General features: G+C 37.7%; 1 protein-coding gene across 2 annotated transcripts in view; it reads left to right on the top strand.

Moving 5' to 3' along the window:
* Positions 1-19,060, top strand: part of GRID2 (glutamate ionotropic receptor delta type subunit 2) — a 1,428,484-nt gene that overhangs the window by 1,405,027 nt on the left and 4,397 nt on the right. Inside the window, exon 16 of one of the 2 annotated variants that reach the window (XM_032400836.1) lies at positions 13,285-13,342. The exons of the other annotated variant lie outside the window; for it this stretch is intronic. Within the exon in view, the coding sequence (XP_032256727.1) occupies positions 13,285-13,305 (21 nt within the window). The 3' untranslated portion in view covers positions 13,306-13,342. Of the gene's footprint in view, positions 1-13,284; positions 13,343-19,060 lie in introns of those variants that run through there. 2 annotated transcript variants of the gene reach the window in all.

Raw genomic sequence — 19,060 nt, forward strand, 5'->3', positions numbered from 1 at the left:
AATTTGGTGGCAACATATGGCCCATGAAGAGCAGTAAGAACATAAGATGACAAAACTATAAAAATCAAATCCAACCACCTACCTAACGTTTGAGTGTAGTGTCTTTTATAGTCTATTCCATCTTTGAACAGCTGTGAATATTAGTAATATGATAGTGTTTACAGTCTACTGGGGAAGGCAGACAATTTAACAGGCAATGACAATAAATTGTGATAAGTGCTATAGTAATGTAAATGTAAAGTGATTTGCAACCTAGTGCAGGGAAAGGAAAAGCTCCCTAGCCGGGATTCCAAGTTAGACCTGAGGTATAATTGAGAGTCAGCCAGGCAAAAGAAAGAGGGATGAGCAGCGTATGCAAAGACCTGAAGCCAGAAGGCAAGATTTGTTCCAGGAACTGAAAAAAGTCACACCAAGTCGGAACTTAGAGGGAACAGAGAATATCAAGAGAATAAAATGAAGAGGTGAAAAGCAGTCCTCAAAATCCTCCATAAACCACATTAAAGAGTTTGTATTTTTTAGGAATAAAGTTCCAGGCATCACTAGGTAGTCACTGAAGAGTATAGAGTGAAGTAGTGACCTGCCCATATTCTTATTTTAAAGAATCATTCAAGCTGCCCTAGGAGAAAGCTTTGGGAACAGGACAAGATCTGAGAAAGGTAGACGAGTTAGGAAGCTTGTGTGGCATCAAGTCCTAGTTACCTGAAGTAGCCACAGAGGAAGTAGGGGGTGGGAAGATTCTAGGGGCAGCTTTGGTGGGAATGGGGTCTGGGTCTGGGTTTGGGGCCTTTTCTGAAGTTTTTAGTGTAAATGAAACCATGAGAGGTAATAAAATCATCCAAGGAATAAGAGGTCTATTTAGCAGAAATGAGATCTAGACACAGAACCCTGAGAAAGATCAACACTTGATCACAGGACAGAAGAGTATTCTGGCTAAAACAGAATGAGGAAGAAAACTTGAGGAGTGAGTAGTCTCAGAAGTCAAGGGAAGAGTATCTCGATAGAGAGAGGTCAGTGTCGTCAACCGCACTCCCGGAAGGAACAGCACCCATTACAACTAGCAGCAGGAAGGTCTTCCAGGTCTCGTCAAGAACAGTGTGGAGGAAAAATGGCAGACAAGGAAGCCAAACTGTAGCTGGTGGAAGAATAAGTGGAAGGGCTTATACGCTGCTCTTCCAAGGAACGTGGTGATGAAAGAGAGGGGAAAAAAAAGGACAGAACGGAATCCAGGAAGGGTGTCTGTTTCCAAGCCAGGGGAGTCTTGAGCACAGTTAAATGCAACAGGAAGGTACAGGGAGTGAGGTCAATGTTGAGAGTACAGCAGCAAGTGGAGGATTCAAAAGGTGGTAAGTTATTGAGTTATTACTTGTGGAATGATTGAATATCATGAGATTAACAAGGTTCGTTATGGTGAGGTCAAGTTAAAATGAGAAATATACCCACATATTTACTAATGCTGGCTTAGCTGCAGAAAGAGAAGGAACACTCAAACATCATGACAGAGATTTGAGGTTGGATATTCGAAGAAACAGCAAACTCAGGGAAATTAGTTTTTAGGTGGAGTGGAAGATGATATTTGGTTTTTAAAATTTTTTAAATTTAAAAATTTAAAAATATCACATTTGAGGGGCTCCTGGGTGGCTCGGTCAGTTAAGCCTCCAACTCTTGATTATGGCTCAGGTCATGATCTCAGGATCATGGAGCCTGCTTAAGATTCTTTCTCTCCCTCTCCCTCTGCCCCTCCTCTCCTGCTCCTGTGGTAGCTCTCTCTCTCTCTCCCTCTCTCAATAACATATTTGAAATGAAGGTAAAATATCCAGGTAGATATATTCAACAACACACTGGAAAGGTAGAAGCTAGGTTTAGCCAGAACATTCAGAATTGAAGTCTCAGGATAAGAAGAGAAAAGCCTCATAAGAAGATGGAAAGCTATTCAATGGCCAGTGGACGTTCTGAGCAGCAAAATTTTACAATCTAGGTACATTCAAGGATAATTAATCTAGTGGCTTCTTATTGGATATTAAAAATATGTATATCACAACTTAATTCTGTCGAAAAATATTCATATAGGAAAATATTTACTTCCTCGTTTAAGTCAATTTCACTATCTTTATATAAAGTGCACCATATACATAAGGGAAATCTAAAGCTTGTTTTCTCATCGTTCTCCTGTTGAAAAGGGATCAGCGCCAACGCCCTCGTGTGGTGGCTCTAGGTAGGAACAGGCGTACCCCTCGAGTCTGATTTGCACCATTCCTTGCCCACATGATGGAGAACAAATCGTCTTTTTTATTATTCTGTATCTGCATCTTCGGAGAATAGAGAAATAACTTTTCTTCCCCTCACAATCTTCCTCTTCTTCATATTCAACCTATCCCAAAGTAAGAGCTTAACCATGGATAACTAGTATGCTGGCAAAAGTCCAAGTCAACAAATACAAATGCTAGATAGATGAACAAAAGTTTTTTTATAATTCAAATTTTCAATAAATAACCATAGAAATGATTTTTAGGAACTTAGGAACTTAGCCAGTGACCTCCAACATTGTCAAAATCAATTTTCCAATTCAGCATCAAAACAGTACATTTTACGATATTTTTTATGTCACATTTTTTCTTTCTAAAACAGTGACTGAAATTATAGTAAAATATCCTACATGGCCCCACTTTCTTCTATCTCCATTAGAATAACATGGGACATGTTGTACTATATTTGAAAAAAAATTCCAATTAGATCAGTTTAAGAGTTGTTTGGGAGGCCAATTGTTACATAAGACTCAAATATCCACAGAGTCTCTAAAATTGATAAGAGTATGAGTTTCAGAAGTATCTGAACCTCTAGAGAACTTTAGAAAATTCTGAACATTTTAACAAATTAGAAAAAAACTGAAGGGTTTCTCTATATATAGCTAAAATATTAGCAACAATTTCTCTTTTTTTTTTTAAGATTTTATTTATTTCTTTGACACAGAGACAGCGAGAGAGGGAACACAAGCAGGGGGAGTGGGAGAGGGAGAAGCAGGCTTCCTGCTGAGCAGGGAGCCCGACGCAGGGCTCGATCCCAGGACCCTGGATCATGATCTGAGCCAAAGGCAGATGCTTAACAGACTGAGCCACCCAGGCGCCCCAACAGTTTCTCTTAATTACTTTTTAGAACACACTACAATAAAATGAGCATGAATAATTCAATATAATTATCTAAAGTCATTATTTAGAACCTAAAATAGAAAATAAGGTAAAATAAAAAGTCCTCAATTTACAAAAATTCATTTCTAGAAGTTCATTTACAAGTCACTTATTTTGAGCACATGGTATATGATTTCTTAGGGTGGGGGAGATATACATAATGGTTGCTTTTTAGGTTAGCTTTCAAAAAATGTTTCATTCATTAACCATTAACACAATTGAAATATTTTTCATAAAATGATTTAAATGCGGTATTTTTACACTAGGTTCTTGCACAAAAAGAAAATACAGTAATATGAGAGAGCATGACATTTTAAATATTTTTAGAGTACTTTATACTGAGAAAATAGATTTAGTGTCATCATCAAGAACAGCTTTCATATCCATCATTTGTCAGCTCTGCTACCCTAGGCAAGTTACTCAATGTCTCTGTGTTTCATTTTCCTCATCCATGAAATAGAAATAAAAATAGGACACTCCTTAGTTTTGCTGAAAAGATTTCATGCCTTAACATGAAGTGCAGAGCACTTAGAACAGTTCCTTGTTCACAGTAGGCTCAAAACAGTGTTATAATGTTATCATTCTGCACACTACTGCTTAATAAAATGTAGGAATTAATCAAATATAGATGCTGCAAGAGGGCAAAATACGGTAAAAGCTAACATTTTATCTTTCAAGCCAATTCTGTAAGGTCTTCATTGAAAGAGATGTACAAGTGAAAATATATGCATTCGCCACTCTATTACTTAGCAATTTTGTACAATCTTGTGAAACTTTGCAATATAAAGTAAAAAAAAAAAATTAAAGCATTCAAATTGTAGAAGTATAAACTTTATTCCAAAGAAAGTAAACTGTTAAATATGCAATAAAATTATTTCACCATCTCTTCAGGGTCAAAATCGTACTTCTGATTATGTATTAGAATATGTTTCATCCTAAATATCTCTGAGCTTTAAGAATGCAAAGAAGCAATAAATAAATAAAAACCAAAAATGCAAAGAAGTTTCCGCAACATTATGAAACAATCATACCCAAAGGCAAGGTGAAAATCAGTGAGGTAAGCCTGTTTATGGAAGCTCTACAGACGAACATGAAAATTACAATTTTTAATATTAAAAAAAGACTTTATTTTCTGTCCAAATTAAAAAAAAAAGGAAAAGAAAGACTGCTAACATTAAAGAGATTTCCTTTTTTGAAGATTTTATCCACTAAAAATGGGTTCATTCTTCAAATTAAAATAGAGACAGAAAAAGAGATCCGGGGCAGTTTCTGATACCATAGACATTTTATGTTAGCTGAAATAGTGACAAATGCAACGCTACAGGGTTAAGAGAAATACAAGGGCTGAGAGAGTTCCTTGTTTTCCTTTTTCCAATCTCTCTTTAGGGAAGAGACAACTTTACCTTTCGTCTTCCTCTCTTACGTTGTGACTCCCTGCTCTCTTTTACAAAGCCAGATGGTGGCGCTGTGGTATCACTTGCCGAGATTTTAGCTTCAATTCCCTGGGCTTCTATAAGCAATAGCATTTTGTGAAGAGTCAAGCCCTCTTAAAAAAAGAAATATTAAACGTGCTTTATTCTTCTTTTTAGTGGTAAGTAAGCCCACCATTTAAGTCCTTATGGTTATTTTAATGTTTACTCTCTTTACAAGGATGTATCTAAAACCTATACGTACAGGTAACTTATACTCTCTAAAAGATTGAGAGGTTGTGGCATTTTTGTGTTATTGTTTTTTCTTAGTCCAAGGAAATAAAAATAACAAATGATTATATTCTGTCTACCTTGTTTTCAGATATCCATAATTTATATATAAAGTCCTATGACACTTCCTAACCCCAACCCACTACCCAAATCTTCAGGAAAAAAAAATTGTTAAGGCTTTTTTCAGTAAAAGTAAACACAGTCTGTTTGTTTGTTTGTTTTTTAAGATTTGATTTATTTTGTTTGAGAGAGAGAGAGCACAGCCAGGGGGAGTGGCAGAGAAAGCAGACTCCTCGCTGAGCAGGACCCTGAGATCATGACCTGAGCCAAGGGCAGACGCTTAACCGACTGAGCCACCCAGGTGTCCCAAAAATAAACTCAGTTTTAATCCCAGTCCTCTCTCAAACTCTCTCAACAATTGGTGAAAATGCTTGTTTCTCTTGAAAGTGATATTATGAGGTTAATCTGGTGATGCCTCTAATTATCCTGACTCTCTCTTCCTCTGTGGATCTCATTAAACCACCTTCTTGTGAGTCTGGGTTTCATCTGATTTATGCCCCACAGATGAAAACTGAAAACAAAGTTGGCTGATGCAAAATTATGAATTGGGCCGTTTTCTTCCCCATCCACATTGCTATCAATGTTCTTCTCCTTTTATCTTTGGCCCACCCTGAACAAAAAGCACTCTGGGTAACCCTACCATACCTCCTTCTACCCTTCTTCGAATTCTGAATAAAGCGAATGTCAGAACAACATTGAAATCAATGCAACTATCAGAATATGTCCAAGGAGACATATCACAGGTGAAAAATAAAGCCCAAGAAGAAAGACACATCAGGAAAGGGCAACATGCCCTTTTAAAGTCTATATACCAAGGGCCCCTGTGACCAAGGTGCAGTCTCAGCATCACTCGCATTATCTTGCTGAATGAGCAAGGGCCAAGAGAAGGACTCGTGATAGTCACGATGCCCCAGCTGGAGGGACACCTGTTCCTCTGCCCACGGCTACAGCTACCACTCCAGGGAGGCCCTTGGAAGCATGGAACTTCAGAGTTCAAGGACTTTCCCACCTCTTCTAGGTAACTTGCGGAGCAGGGTCCATGCAATGGAGATGCCGTCCTCTGCAATTACTTTTTCAATGGAAACTATGTTCTTTTCCAAACAAAACCCTAGATCCAAGTCCAATATGCCAAACAGATTAAAACGGTATTTTAAACACGTTTATAGCTTAAAATTTATGAAATTCACTTCCCGAACGGCAATAAAAGAGGAAAATGGGTGACCGTTCTGGACCAAAGACTGAGCATTCTGCTTACTTTGGTCTTTTAATGGGCCCACATACAAAATTACTGTAGAACGGATCTGTACCATAGAATTTGAAAGAAGCCATTCCTAACCTGCTTTGATAATGGCTTATTTCTCTATGAGACAAAAAAGATTACACTGGAAATAATTGGATTCTAATAACGAAGATAAAGACATTGATCTATAACATGCTTTAAAAGCCCTCATTCTGGAACGATGCCCTGACTCCCCTCTACACCCCCATCCCCAGTTAGGCAACTTCCAATTCTTCCTACGTGTGGAGTTGGTTTCCAACTTGGTTCTATGGGAATTCCCCCTATCGTTAATGGTTGTCTATAATTTAACATGCCTTTTTTCCCCTCTATTTCAATAGTCCTAGTTCCAACTGTCTTCTAAAGTTGTAATATTGAGATGCACTTAAAACCAAATAATTTGAGAAAGCATCTTTCTGAATTCCACAATGCCACTTCGTCTTTTTGTGCACAAGACAACTAAGTTGAGAAGAATTTTCTGATGAATGATGAGGTGAGGCTGAATCTCAAAGCTTCAGAAGCTCCTGGAATGGAGGAAAAAGGAAAGGAAATGAGAGGAGCACCCTGTCTTCTCAGCGTGTCTCCCTCAGCCAGTTTTCACATCTTGGCGCTCTCCTCTAGAGCTTTTAAAATCAAAGGGGGAAAATGAGGTGACAAGAGGGATGATGTCGAGAATCCTGCCTGTTGTCAGGGACCAGTTGTGGGTTATCAATCTAATCTAATGTGGAATTCTCTTTGAAAGAGAAAGACTTTCTTATTTTTCCCATCTATAGCCTGTGTGTGTGTGTGTGTGTGTGTGTATGCATATATATGATTTACCTGATTGCAGATTTTCTTCCTGGAGACTGTGAATAAGTTGATAGAATGAAATTTGTTTCCATCATAAATGCTTCTCCAAACTATAAAATCAAACCCCTAATAGAAATTCTATCAGGGTGTCTCTACTTCTGAGCATAAATGATAGGTTCCTTTTGAGATGGCAGTGATACGTCTGTGGAGTTTTATTTCCAGGGAGACAGGGCAGGATTTGCTGCTATGCAGACTGAATAATGTTGGAAGCCAACATCATGTCACATTTTGTGTGCACTTTCCAAAGATTAATCCAAGCGTTACAAATGGGACACAGACTGCCATTGTCCCAGGGACACTTTAATAACCCACACCTACAATATTCAACCTGTTGTTTGCATAGGGACAACTTTGGGACACAAAAACCCACCAGAACGACTTGGGGAAAGGAGCCATGGAGAGGCAGAGACCCAGGCGCCACGGCACCTCCACATTTCATCCTTCATGGCAAATGAGTCTGTTTGGAGTTTATTTATGCTTGGGGATGGGGGTCGTGCAGCTTGCTTTCTTCAAAGCCCCTCAGCGAGCATGTCTTAAATCGGCTGCACACTAACTTGGTTTCTTCCTCGCTTTGCACTTTCAAGCAGGCTTTGCCAACTCGCAGATAATTTTTGTTTTGTTTTGCATAATGCCTCTCAAATTAAGTAACATGGCCACATGCCCTCAGGACTTAAATTTTGCCTGGCCAGCTTCTTTTCTTTTTCACCCCATCCCCCCCTTTCCTCATGATTCCTGGCATCTGTTGTTCAACTAGGATATTTGTCACGAATGGAAGACTCAGTAGAGGAAGATGAGAAGAACTCATAGTTGTCACATTCCCCCGTTCGTCATCTTTAAGCACAACTCTACAGTTCTTAATTATTATTACTTTCTTATTTACTTTAGAAAACAAATACTGATGGACCAGTAGATTGGAACTGATAACCCAAGTTCCGTTTTGAGTTGAAAATATCAGTAACGTTTTCCATAGAAGGTATTTTTACCGTAGAGATAGAAACATGTAAGAAAACAATGAACAGAATCACAAATAGTTATGATATATTTAATCCTAGTTATTTTGAACAGTCTCCTGAAAATAACTTTTTTCTTTTCATAAGACACTCTTACCTTATTTTATGGTAGTGATACTTATCAATAGGAGGCAATTCACTTAATTTCCACTTTAATGACAGGTTTTAATTATGTGGAAAATGACAAAAGGCAGGAGAAAATGAAACTAAAAGGGGCTAGTGTACATTTTGCTAAAAGACATGTTCCTACAATTTAAACTTAAACTTGCTACTTATTTAAATAAGTATCAACAAATCCATAATAATATAACATTTCAAATTTACGTTTAGTGCTTGATATAATTTTTTAATTCAAACTATGGTATTTCTCTAACATCCTATTTTTGTTTTTATTATCATTCTTATAACCAGGTAGGTAAGTAAGGCTTCTTGATTTCTATAAACATTATTAGCCTTGAGATCTAAAAATAATACGACTACATGGGAATATGTGTATGACGCAGTCAGTTGAGTCTTAAAAGCGAGTATGTTAATGGCAAGTGGTTCATGGGAAAACTGTGTGTAGATTGCTTTGCCTTTATGAGCTTAGTTTGAGGCAATAATGTACCCAGGGGGCAGGTGAAAGAGTTGAGGGAACGTGTGGAGGGACCCAAGTTCATTCTCTGCTCGGGGTCCCACAAGGCTGGAATAAAGCTGTTGGCTGAGCTGCATCCTTTTCTGGCACCAGGAATTCTCTTCCAAGTCCGTTTGGTGTTGAAAGAACTCCATTCCTTGCAGACATAGGTCTGTATCCCCTCTACTCTTCCCCTGAGGTTTGTTTGGTCAGGGACCCCTCACAGCTCCCAAAGGCTGCTCACAGCTCCTTTCCACATGGCCATTTTCATAAGCCCTCCTGTGCTTCAAATCTCTCTGACTTCTGGAACGCCACCGCCCCCACCCCCCCACCCGTCCCTTTTAGGGGCTTGCCTGATGAGGTCAGGCTCAACCAGATCATCTGCCTTGTGATTAACTCAAAGTTAACTGATTAGTAACCTAATCACAGGAGTGATATTCCATCATGCTCACAGGTCCTGCCTACACTCGAGGGGAGAGGATTATACAGAACTCATCTAGCAGCATGTGGGAACTTTGAGGGCCATCTTAGAATTCTGCTTTGCACAAAAGCTAATTACAGATAGTGAAACGGTTGTGAAGGAAATAAAGTAGGAGATAGATAGAGTGGGCAGAAAAGGCCTCCCTGGGGCAGTAATATTTGATCTGAGACTTACAGGGCAAAGAATGGGCCTTTGTGGGAATGACTGCCAAAAGGGTATTGTGTCACTCTTCAAATTTCAAATTCAATGTTTTATTATAATATTGTTATAATTCCACTGATATGTCAAAGTACCTGCTTTTTGAGATTTCGATAACAAAGCAATTCCTACTTCTAATGCATATTTAAAAATAAAACTTCTTTGTCTAGAAGCTCTAATTTCGTTCCTCCAGGAAAGAGAGTTTGTGGTGCGTTTGAGCTGTGAGCTGCCTTTCTTAGGGGCCCCGCAGAGAAATGTCTCAATAGCAATTGGTGGGGAGATGCCAAGGCACTTTGCCCTTGGAAAGACAAAAAGAAAATCCCCTACAAACTAACAATTACAATTGCATCATAGTGACAGTGTCAAAACCACTCATGCATTAGTTCAAAAAGCATCTGTGCTAGGATATTTTTGAAACACGAATTTATGTTCCACTTTCTACAGTTTTCCCTCCTTCCTCCTCTAAGCATAGAGCCAGGCCCTTTGTGTTTCTTTGCCTGGGGGATTTTGCAAAGTGGAAAGAAGTGCTGGCAGGTGCTTTTCCTGCCTTTGGTACAAACTTAAAGTTATCAGAGATGATCTGAGAAGATCTGGAGATTCAGAAATGCCAGAGAGTTACTCTGGAAGCATCAAGTAAGAAGGGCCAACATGTCCCCCAGAATAAAAAAAAAAAGGAGGGGAGGGGGAAGTGTTGGGGGCGAGGGAGCTGTCAGTGAAAGGGGACCCGGAGAGGAGGTTTGTAGTGCAGGACTCCAGTCTCTCCAAATAATCTTACTTTACTTCCCAAACACAAAGAGAAACAGCAAAGCCTTTGGACTTGAAAGGGACTCTCCCCTCAACCTGGGACGTGAGCATCTCATCAGAAAAACACTGTGGACCCATGACTAGAGAAACCCCCTCGATATGGTGGCTGGTGTTTGAAGACCCGGGACCTTGGCCCAAACTTGATTTGAGGCCAAGCACATCTGGGGGAGGTGAAGGAGAACCTCAATAATGACCATGAGTGAATTCCCCAAGTCAAGTTTAAATCCAGTGTGAGTTTATAGACTATGCATTGTGCACATAACGTCAAGGACTTAGGTATCGGGCGCATCGGGGAACTGTTAACAAATTCTGTCCTCAGTAAGCTGAATCGTTCAGGTAGCCAGAGTTGCTCATACATATGTTATGGACAACACAGAATAAATTTTGCTAGTTTAAATGCTCCGAAGCATTTCTGTACCTGTGACATTAAGTCTCCCTCTACCTTCTCAAATGCCACCTTCTGCCCGCTGAATGGAGTGGTGGTGTAGAAGAAACAGAGCTGGACCAGTTAGCGAGTCCCGGGTTTCTTTGTTTTCAGTCTTTTATTGAGTGTTCTTCATTATCCGAGTGTTCTGGGCTTACAAAGATAAATAACACCAGTTCCTGCCTTTTGTCTGAGAATGGAGAAAGGCAAGAGAGAGAAAAGCGGTTATAGGCAGTATGCACGGTGGTTACTCACCAAAGCTCAGGAATCAGAAAACAGGAGTTCAAACCTAAGCTTTTGCGATGCTTTAGCTGTCTGATCTTGGGAAAACCATGGAATGATCCTGAACTTGTTATCTCACCCATTAAATGGTCCCTACCATTAATGATTCTCACCTCGTGGTGCTGTTGTGGCTATGAGATAGTGTTTATGAAAGTTTATCATTGTAAATGAGTCACTGCGATGCAATGTCTTCAGTACTGTGGTGCTGTATTTATGTAACTCCGCATCGATTTTTCCAGTCAAGCCATCTCTACTGAGGAACTACTACGCTGCCAGATCTGAGGAATAAAAGTCATGTAAACTCTCCAAGTCTGCCTCCTTTGTGAAATGAGAAATTTGGAACAGGTGATCCCTAAAGTCCCTCAAAATAGGTAGTGAGCTCAAGGGGAAACTGTACAAAATACCAGCCCATTGTCCTTTTACAAAAATATTTAGGTCATATCCACGCAGACATAGAGGGGAGAGGGGAGAGAGAAGAACTAGAAGCAAAAGGACAAAAAATATTAAATTAAGCCCAGCAACTATCTATTTTTAAAATAAATAAAATTTTTGGAAGCCAGCTAATAACTAAAATTTTGAATAACTGGATCATTTCACAATTCCGGTACTGAAATAGAGGCTATGTGACTAGCTGGTAAATTTGATCAATAAAAGCAACCAATTAGGATTATTTGGGTAGATGTGATATTTCAAGTATACACCCTTTTACTCTTTACGTAATAAAAAGTTTAATTGAAACTCTGAATTCAGTCAGCTAATTTCTAACCCAATTGCTACGTTTTGCTTTTGTTTAAGAAGAAAAATATTTGAGAAAATTCATAGGTATCCGTTCTCCCAAGAGGTTTCTCTAAACATGGCTGTAATACTTTTCAGCGAGACTCTGAACCTTATTTTAGTGATTAGTCCAATAAATGGAAGCATTGCTAGGTCTAGAACTCGTCAATCTACTTTAAAAGACTAAATTTCTCTTAAATTTTGCATATTTAAAAAAATAAAAGCACGTGTATTCCCGGGGTTTGGATTACTATGAAGAGAATGTGTTCGTCTGATAGTTGGCATGCCCCATTTTGATGTCATTTTGTGGGTCAAAGATAACACCTCTGCAGAAAAGAAGGAAGAGGTAGAGAACAACTGTAAGCATAGCAAGACGAGATTTACAGCACCAGTAAAATATATGACATGACAAGTGGTGCAGAGCAGCGTGACACACGGCAGTGATCCCGTGCAAACTGGGAGGCCCCGTTTGCATCGCTCCTTCAGAACTGTGGCTTTCACTGACATTTATAAACAGGATGAGAACATTATATGACCCTTTGCATGCAGCCACTGCCTAAAGCTGGAAAGCATTGCAATGCCTGATTGGTACCTGCATATCTCATCGAATTTAGGATCAAATAATTTGGAAGCTTTCAGTATCTAGAAATGCTATGCAACATTAAAGACAGAAATGGGATTAGTTTACACTGCATCGGAAAGATAAAAATACTTCTTTTGTACTCTTCTCTGTGTAGTTGTATTAGGACTATGGTTTTTGTGTAAGTGAAACAGACCCCTTAAACTTTCTAGACAACATTTAAATGAGTATGGTGAATCCCCAGCCTTTCCTAATATCAAAGAAATTTTTCTCATGTTACGTATAGATGTTTGAACAAAGATTCATAAATAGTAACTCAGATACACGTGGAAGAAACTCAAGAGAAATTGTAGTTATAAAAGTTATCGCATGGTTATTCCCAATTTGTTGAAACAATCCTCTCATGTTATTGCTAAAAATATGTATTTGACCAATATTTGAATAATTGGATTATATCAGAAATCATTTTCTGTCTTTCTTTTAAGCTGCGGACATAGAAGCCAAAGTTAAAAAGAATTGGGGGCAATTAGCTGGTTGACTTGTTATCTGAGCATAAAATATGTTGGAAAATGCTGAATGGATTCAATGATACCACTATATATTTTCCTAGGAGTTAATAGGTAATGTTATTCGCACAAACACATAAATAGTGCTCAATACACTTACTAAACTGAATTTAATTTAATCGAAAATAACCAACCATTTGCTTATCAAATTTCCTTTTTTTCCTAGATTATTCAGCTAGTAGCATATTCTTTTCCAGGAGGCCTAGGAACACAAGAGTGATCTCATTTATGCAAAAGTAAACTATACACCTAATTAATATAGACTGGTTCTCTAAACCAATCGAACAAACCAGATAATTACTAAATTTGTAGTTACTGTGCTTCCTCACTTGTTTGGTCTTAAAAACAAAGGGTTTCTTTTAGAGACTTGGGTAAAAATTGAATTTAACTATTATCTGAACACCTTAAAGTGGTAAGTTTGTGTATGTGTCAACTGAAACTGGACTGTTTTTCCTTATTTTCTGTGTTTTTTTTTTTATTTTCAGTTCCAAGTTCTAATTCAGTGACATAGTCCTGAAAGATTTGCCACATAAAGTGTAATATGTGAGTAAACAGAGATATTTTAAATAAGACATAACACCATCTTATTAAATATTTTTTTTAATTTATGAAAATGGAAATACTGATATGGAATGTAAAATATTAACTCCTCCTTCTATCTAGACTTTCTATTAATAATATAGAGCATGGCTTCTAACAATAGCTTGACAATACTTACAACAGCATTGCTTTCAACTTCATGCATAAGTAAATAGAAAGTTAAAGCACTGCACTTTCTCACCTCATTTTTTTTAAGGGAAAGGACCATGTGTCATTGAAAATCTCAGCTATGTTGATGCCCTAACAGCAGTGAAATGGAAACAAACTAATTTATAAATCATAGGGAAACTTTGGCGAAACTAACAAATAGGTAAATGCATATAAACATATCTCTGGTTCAAATTCCTACCTCCAGCTCCATCCAGGTTAAAAATCGCCCCAAAATGCCTACCTCACTGTTAAATTTTACATCACACATCCCTAGAAAATAATATCTGGAGAATATATTACATGTCCGCCCCTCCTCTTATGTGTTCTGATGCTGTTTCGGAGACAGAAAATCCAGCTTCTGAGCCTGGATCTGCCTGGCTCTGGTGAAGTAGCTGCCCCAGCCCTGTGTGCTTATGTTTCCGATTCCTGGGAAGTTCTCTTTGCCACAGGGCGTGCCCTGAAACACATCAAAAGAACCAAGTTCTACAAAAGAAAAAAGAAACTCAAGTAGGCTTGAACATACAAAGAGAGGGAGAAAGAGATGAGAAAGGGGCCAGGCAGAGTGTTGAATACAAAATGAGTTCAACCAACCCCAGGAGCTCTTCGTCACTTACATTTATCTTGTTCTGGGAGAGGGGCGTCAAAACCAGCCCTGACATAAACCACCCACTGCCATTGACTTTGACTCTATGTGTGAGTGAGTGAGTGTGTGTGTGTGTGTGTGTGTGTGTGTTGTACATAAAAAGGAACAGATTTCATGAGGTATCACTGTTACCTCACAAGCACCAAAAAGACAGCATTTAAAAGCACAAATCTCCAAAGTCCTAAGTAAATACGTTTAGCATGGTTTTGCATTTAATGAATGCATAGTGTTACTATCAAAATCTTCTAATTGTGCATTGCTTTAACATATTTGCTGCAGTATTTATATTGTAATTTCTGTGCTTAGAATCATAAAGCATGTGAAATTTTCCATTTCTACCTGTAGTATTTTTTACGTGTTTAGTTTTCAGGGTCAGAGCTCATGGTCAAAATCTCTGTAACCAGATACATTCTGTATGATAAATAAAAAACATAAGTAAAATATAAATGGTCCAAAAAGCTGAAAAATAAGAATATCTTTTCTGAGTCTATGCTCATTTCATCTTTGAAATGAATGCCCCGAAATTCTGATTCTCTGTTTTGTTAAAAGTATATTACAATTGATAAATCCCTTCAGATAAATTTTACTATCCCAATAGGATCATGTTCTTGAATGTCTGTGCAAATTTTCTAGAGCTAGAAAGTGTAACATCAGGTTTGCCTACACTATAGTCATGTAATGGAAAATGACCTTTAAATTTTGGTGGCTTGGAGGTAAGTACATTAGCAGTGAATGGGAAGAGATGAACTTGCAAAAAGAAAAGAAGAGAGAGAGAGATCGAAAGTGCTATCAAAAAGACTTTTCTTACTAGAAAGATTTAAAAACATTGCATAAGAGGCACATTTAAAACTTCAACACAAGTTTTTGTTATCAAGACCACTATAAATAATAGTAGATCCAAGATTGTTTCCAATGCATAGGAAGCTATAATCTAACGTGCTGATATTGATTTCCTAACACAGATCCATTGAATTATAGTGTGGATCTACCAATATTATCATGCTTATTTTAATTTGTTGCTTACGTGAGGCTTCCTAATTTCTACTTTACTGTGTTTGCATTATTTTTATGTCTCTAGACGACCGATAAATCGTCATTATAATATAATTCTCACGAGTTGCTTTTGTTAAGTGGTATTCAATACAAAAACTAAAAAAAAATTTTTAAAGGATTTTTGCAAAAGGACATAAGTGCATTTAGGTGAGTGTGTCAGGTTTTCTTAGTGGACTGTGTCAAGCACTGCTCTGCTGGCCTTGCTTGAACAAAGGGTTTCGGTCAGTCGGCTGTCTGGGAGGAGAAGGTACAATCCTGTGCCCACCCTGTTTACACACAGCACAATTATATGTCCATAACTAAAGTGATCTTGCAAACTCTTTTACAGACTCTTTCTCAGTTTCGGCTTTCTTTCATTTCCTTTTTTTTTTTTTTCCTTTTTTTTTTTTAATTTTACTTTATTATGTTATGTTAGTCACCGTACATTACATCATTAGTTTTTGATGTAGTGTTCCATGATTCATTGTTTGCCTATAACACCCAGCTCCATTCATTTTCTTAAGCAAATAAAATAATTTAAAGTTTCAAACATTAAGAGGTGAGGCAATCATGCTCAACTCTGATACATCAGTAATAACAAAATAAAATGATGTGATCTCAGTTTCGTTTCTACAGTGAATTACCCAGAAAGTCTATTCAGAGAGAGAGCAAAAGAGAGAAACAGAAGTAATAATAAATAAATAAATAAATAAATAAAACATAATTTATAATTCTGAATGTTTTAGTCCTGGTCCCAATTTTTCTCTGCCTTCAAAACCAGCCCCTTTTCAAATGTATCACACAAATTCACCATATGATTTTATGTGGTTACGTTTCTTTTTTGCATACTTTGTGCTTAGCATGTAAACCACCACAAAGTGTAAATGCAACAATGGACAAAGCAGACAGAAGACTCACCTAAAGATTAAAAACAAAAACAATATAAAACACGACACCCACCACATCGCAGCCAAAGCCCAGGGGTCATGTGTGATGTTTCCAGGCTGAGCAACCTCTGGAGCCTCAATGAGTTGGTCAGAGATAAAAAGAAGAAAAGCACATCACAGCTTTTACGTGGCCCTCTGAATTCTGCGGGTCAAATAATTCACTCTAACTGCAGGCTTTATAAGGCTGAAGGTCAGTCAGTCTTGACCCTGGAGGTCATGGCGTTCTTAGCAGGCAGCAACTTGCCTTGGGTAACAGCTCCCTGGCCGTCTTGGCTGTGCCCTCAGAAGGCATTGACTGGTTTCCTACCATATCCTGTCCTCTCAGAGGGAAATCCTCTTCTACATCACTGATGGGACTGTATTTTAAGCGATACATTAACAGACCCTTTAAAAAACTGATCATTTATTAAATCAAGCTCCAAGCTCTTAGAGACATAATGATAGTCTTTCCAGTGATATATTTCAAGATCATCTCGAAATTCAAATACGCAAAACCAGTCTGTTATCTTCTAGTGATGTTTCTACCTGTCTAAAGAACATTCGTCCCAATTCCAGAGATGGCCGGGGCTAGGGGCATAGGCTCTGAGGTGGGGCTGCTCCTTACTAATAGTGTGACTTGGAACAAATTTCTAAACTTCTGTAACCATTTCCCTCTCAATACAATAGAGATGACAATAGTTCTTATCTGATACAACTGTTGTGGAGAATAAATGGGATTGAATTAGAAATTAAACCGAGGTGCCTGATGCAACCTATAACAGTGATTCAATAAATTTTAACTGTTATTACACTTACAAAATAATTTTGGGTTCATGCTTCTTGATTCTTCACATCAGCCAACTCCAGAGACTCATTCACTTGGCATTTGTGCCTTTTCCCCATACATTCTTAGTGCTTGGTTCTAGACCCTTATCTCTTCATAACTAGACTGCTTTAACAATAATTTCAATGGATCCTCCAGTCCATTTTTACTTCATTCCAACTTATATGTCACTGCCAGTTTGAGTTTTCATAAGTAATGCTTTCAGCAGTTCTGTCTACTGCTGTTAAAAATCTTTTCTGATTTCCTCTTTCCTACTCCTCGCCTTCAAGAGCCTACACATTTGGATTCTGCTCAATCTATTCATCATTCCCCGATGGAAGAATCAGTTTGCTGTAGACAATTTTCTGCCATACAATTCTTTTCATAGATTCCCTCACATAGTCAACGAATATTTCTTGAGGGCCTACCATGGACCAGATGCTAGGGATGCAAAGATATTAGTTTCCAAGAATATAAAAATAAATAAAATATTCTCTCTGCCATCAATGAGACTATCACAGACACTAGACAATTAAACAACTCATTGTAATATACCAGGTAAGAAGAAGTCTAAAGAAGTATAGGACAAATAAAAGAAAACTATACTGTAACATTTTGTCTTTAGGTGGGAAGGCCTCAAGATGTCTTAGAAAATGAAATGATTACAATGTAACGAAGTATTATTTGCCACACTATTTCTCGCTTCTAGGAATCATAGGGCCCTAAAAGTTTGTGTACTTTTGCCCTTAATTAAAAATGCCCTCAACCTACCAGAATTCTAGCCATCCCCACAAAACCAGTCCTACTTCCTCATCATTTCTTCCTTCATTGTTCTGGTACTTGATCTTTTTCTCTGGAGCTAATGTAAGTCTGTATTATTTAACTTAGTGGTTGATTATATGGAATCTTCAGGTGTTGGACTTATTTTCCAAAGAATCTAACTTAATAACTGTAGTAAAATATAACTAGTAATTGGTTAATTTATTTATTTTTCATGGGAAAATGTGTATCTTTTAAATGACCGTGTTTTTCACATTTTTTTTCTAGCCCACAATTTCCTAAAATTTATGCTACATAGCACTAGTTCTACATGATGCTAATAAATATTACTCAGAACTTTAACTCTTGTTGAAATGTTGGGGAAATACTGAGTTAAAATAGTTAAATAAGTTTGTTTACTGCAAGACTTCCCAGAGCATTATAGCTTGTATAATTTAAGGCTTCAAGAACAGTAAATATTAAGCAGTGTTTCCCAAATCCACTTCATGACAAAACCCACTTCTTGGAATTAGTGTTCACAGGGTTCACTTTGAGGAATTCTGATGTTGTGTAAAGTCTATGGAACTGATTTCTATTTTTAGCTCAAACCATTTGCATAACTTAAATAACTGGTTATTTAATTTAATCAACTGGTAAGTGCTATCAATCCACTAACACTATTAGAAACACTTAGGTTTCTCTAAGTTCTATAACGTTAGCAGAGATTTTGATAAACATAAAACCTGGGCACAAGTTCTCCTAACAGGGACAGAGAGGCAAGAATCACACTAATGTCTTCAGAAGGTTGGCCAAAGTCAAAATCATGATTTGTGCCTACATTCAAGGCTCCTGCTATCAATCTAAATGTTTATGATTCTTTATTTAATGGCTGAATTATGAGATCCACACCTTAGGTCTCAAGAAAGAGGGAAGTTCCTTATTTAAGAGCACATATTTAATCACTGATAGATGAATAGATATAGAAGATATGATATAGATATATATACAATGGAATATTAGCCATAGGAAAAAAATATCTTGGACCTTGAGGGTATCATACTAAGTGAAATAAGTCAGACAGAGAAAGACAAATACTATACGATTTTGCTCATATGTGGCGTCTAAAAACAAAACAAATGAATAAACAAACAAAAAACAGGACCAGACCTATAAAGACAGAGAAGAAACTGATGGTTGCCAGAGGGGAGGGAGTGTGAAGGGCTGGGCAAAATGGGTGAAGGGGAGTGGGAGGTACAGACTTCCATTAGAGAATGAATAAGTCATGAAAATGAAAGGTACGGCATAGGGAATATAGTCCGTGGTATTGT

The sequence above is a fragment of the Phoca vitulina genome, unplaced genomic scaffold (assembly GCF_004348235.1).
Source record: "Phoca vitulina isolate PV1807 unplaced genomic scaffold, GSC_HSeal_1.0 scaffold3, whole genome shotgun sequence".
NCBI lineage: Eukaryota > Metazoa > Chordata > Mammalia > Carnivora > Phocidae > Phoca > Phoca vitulina.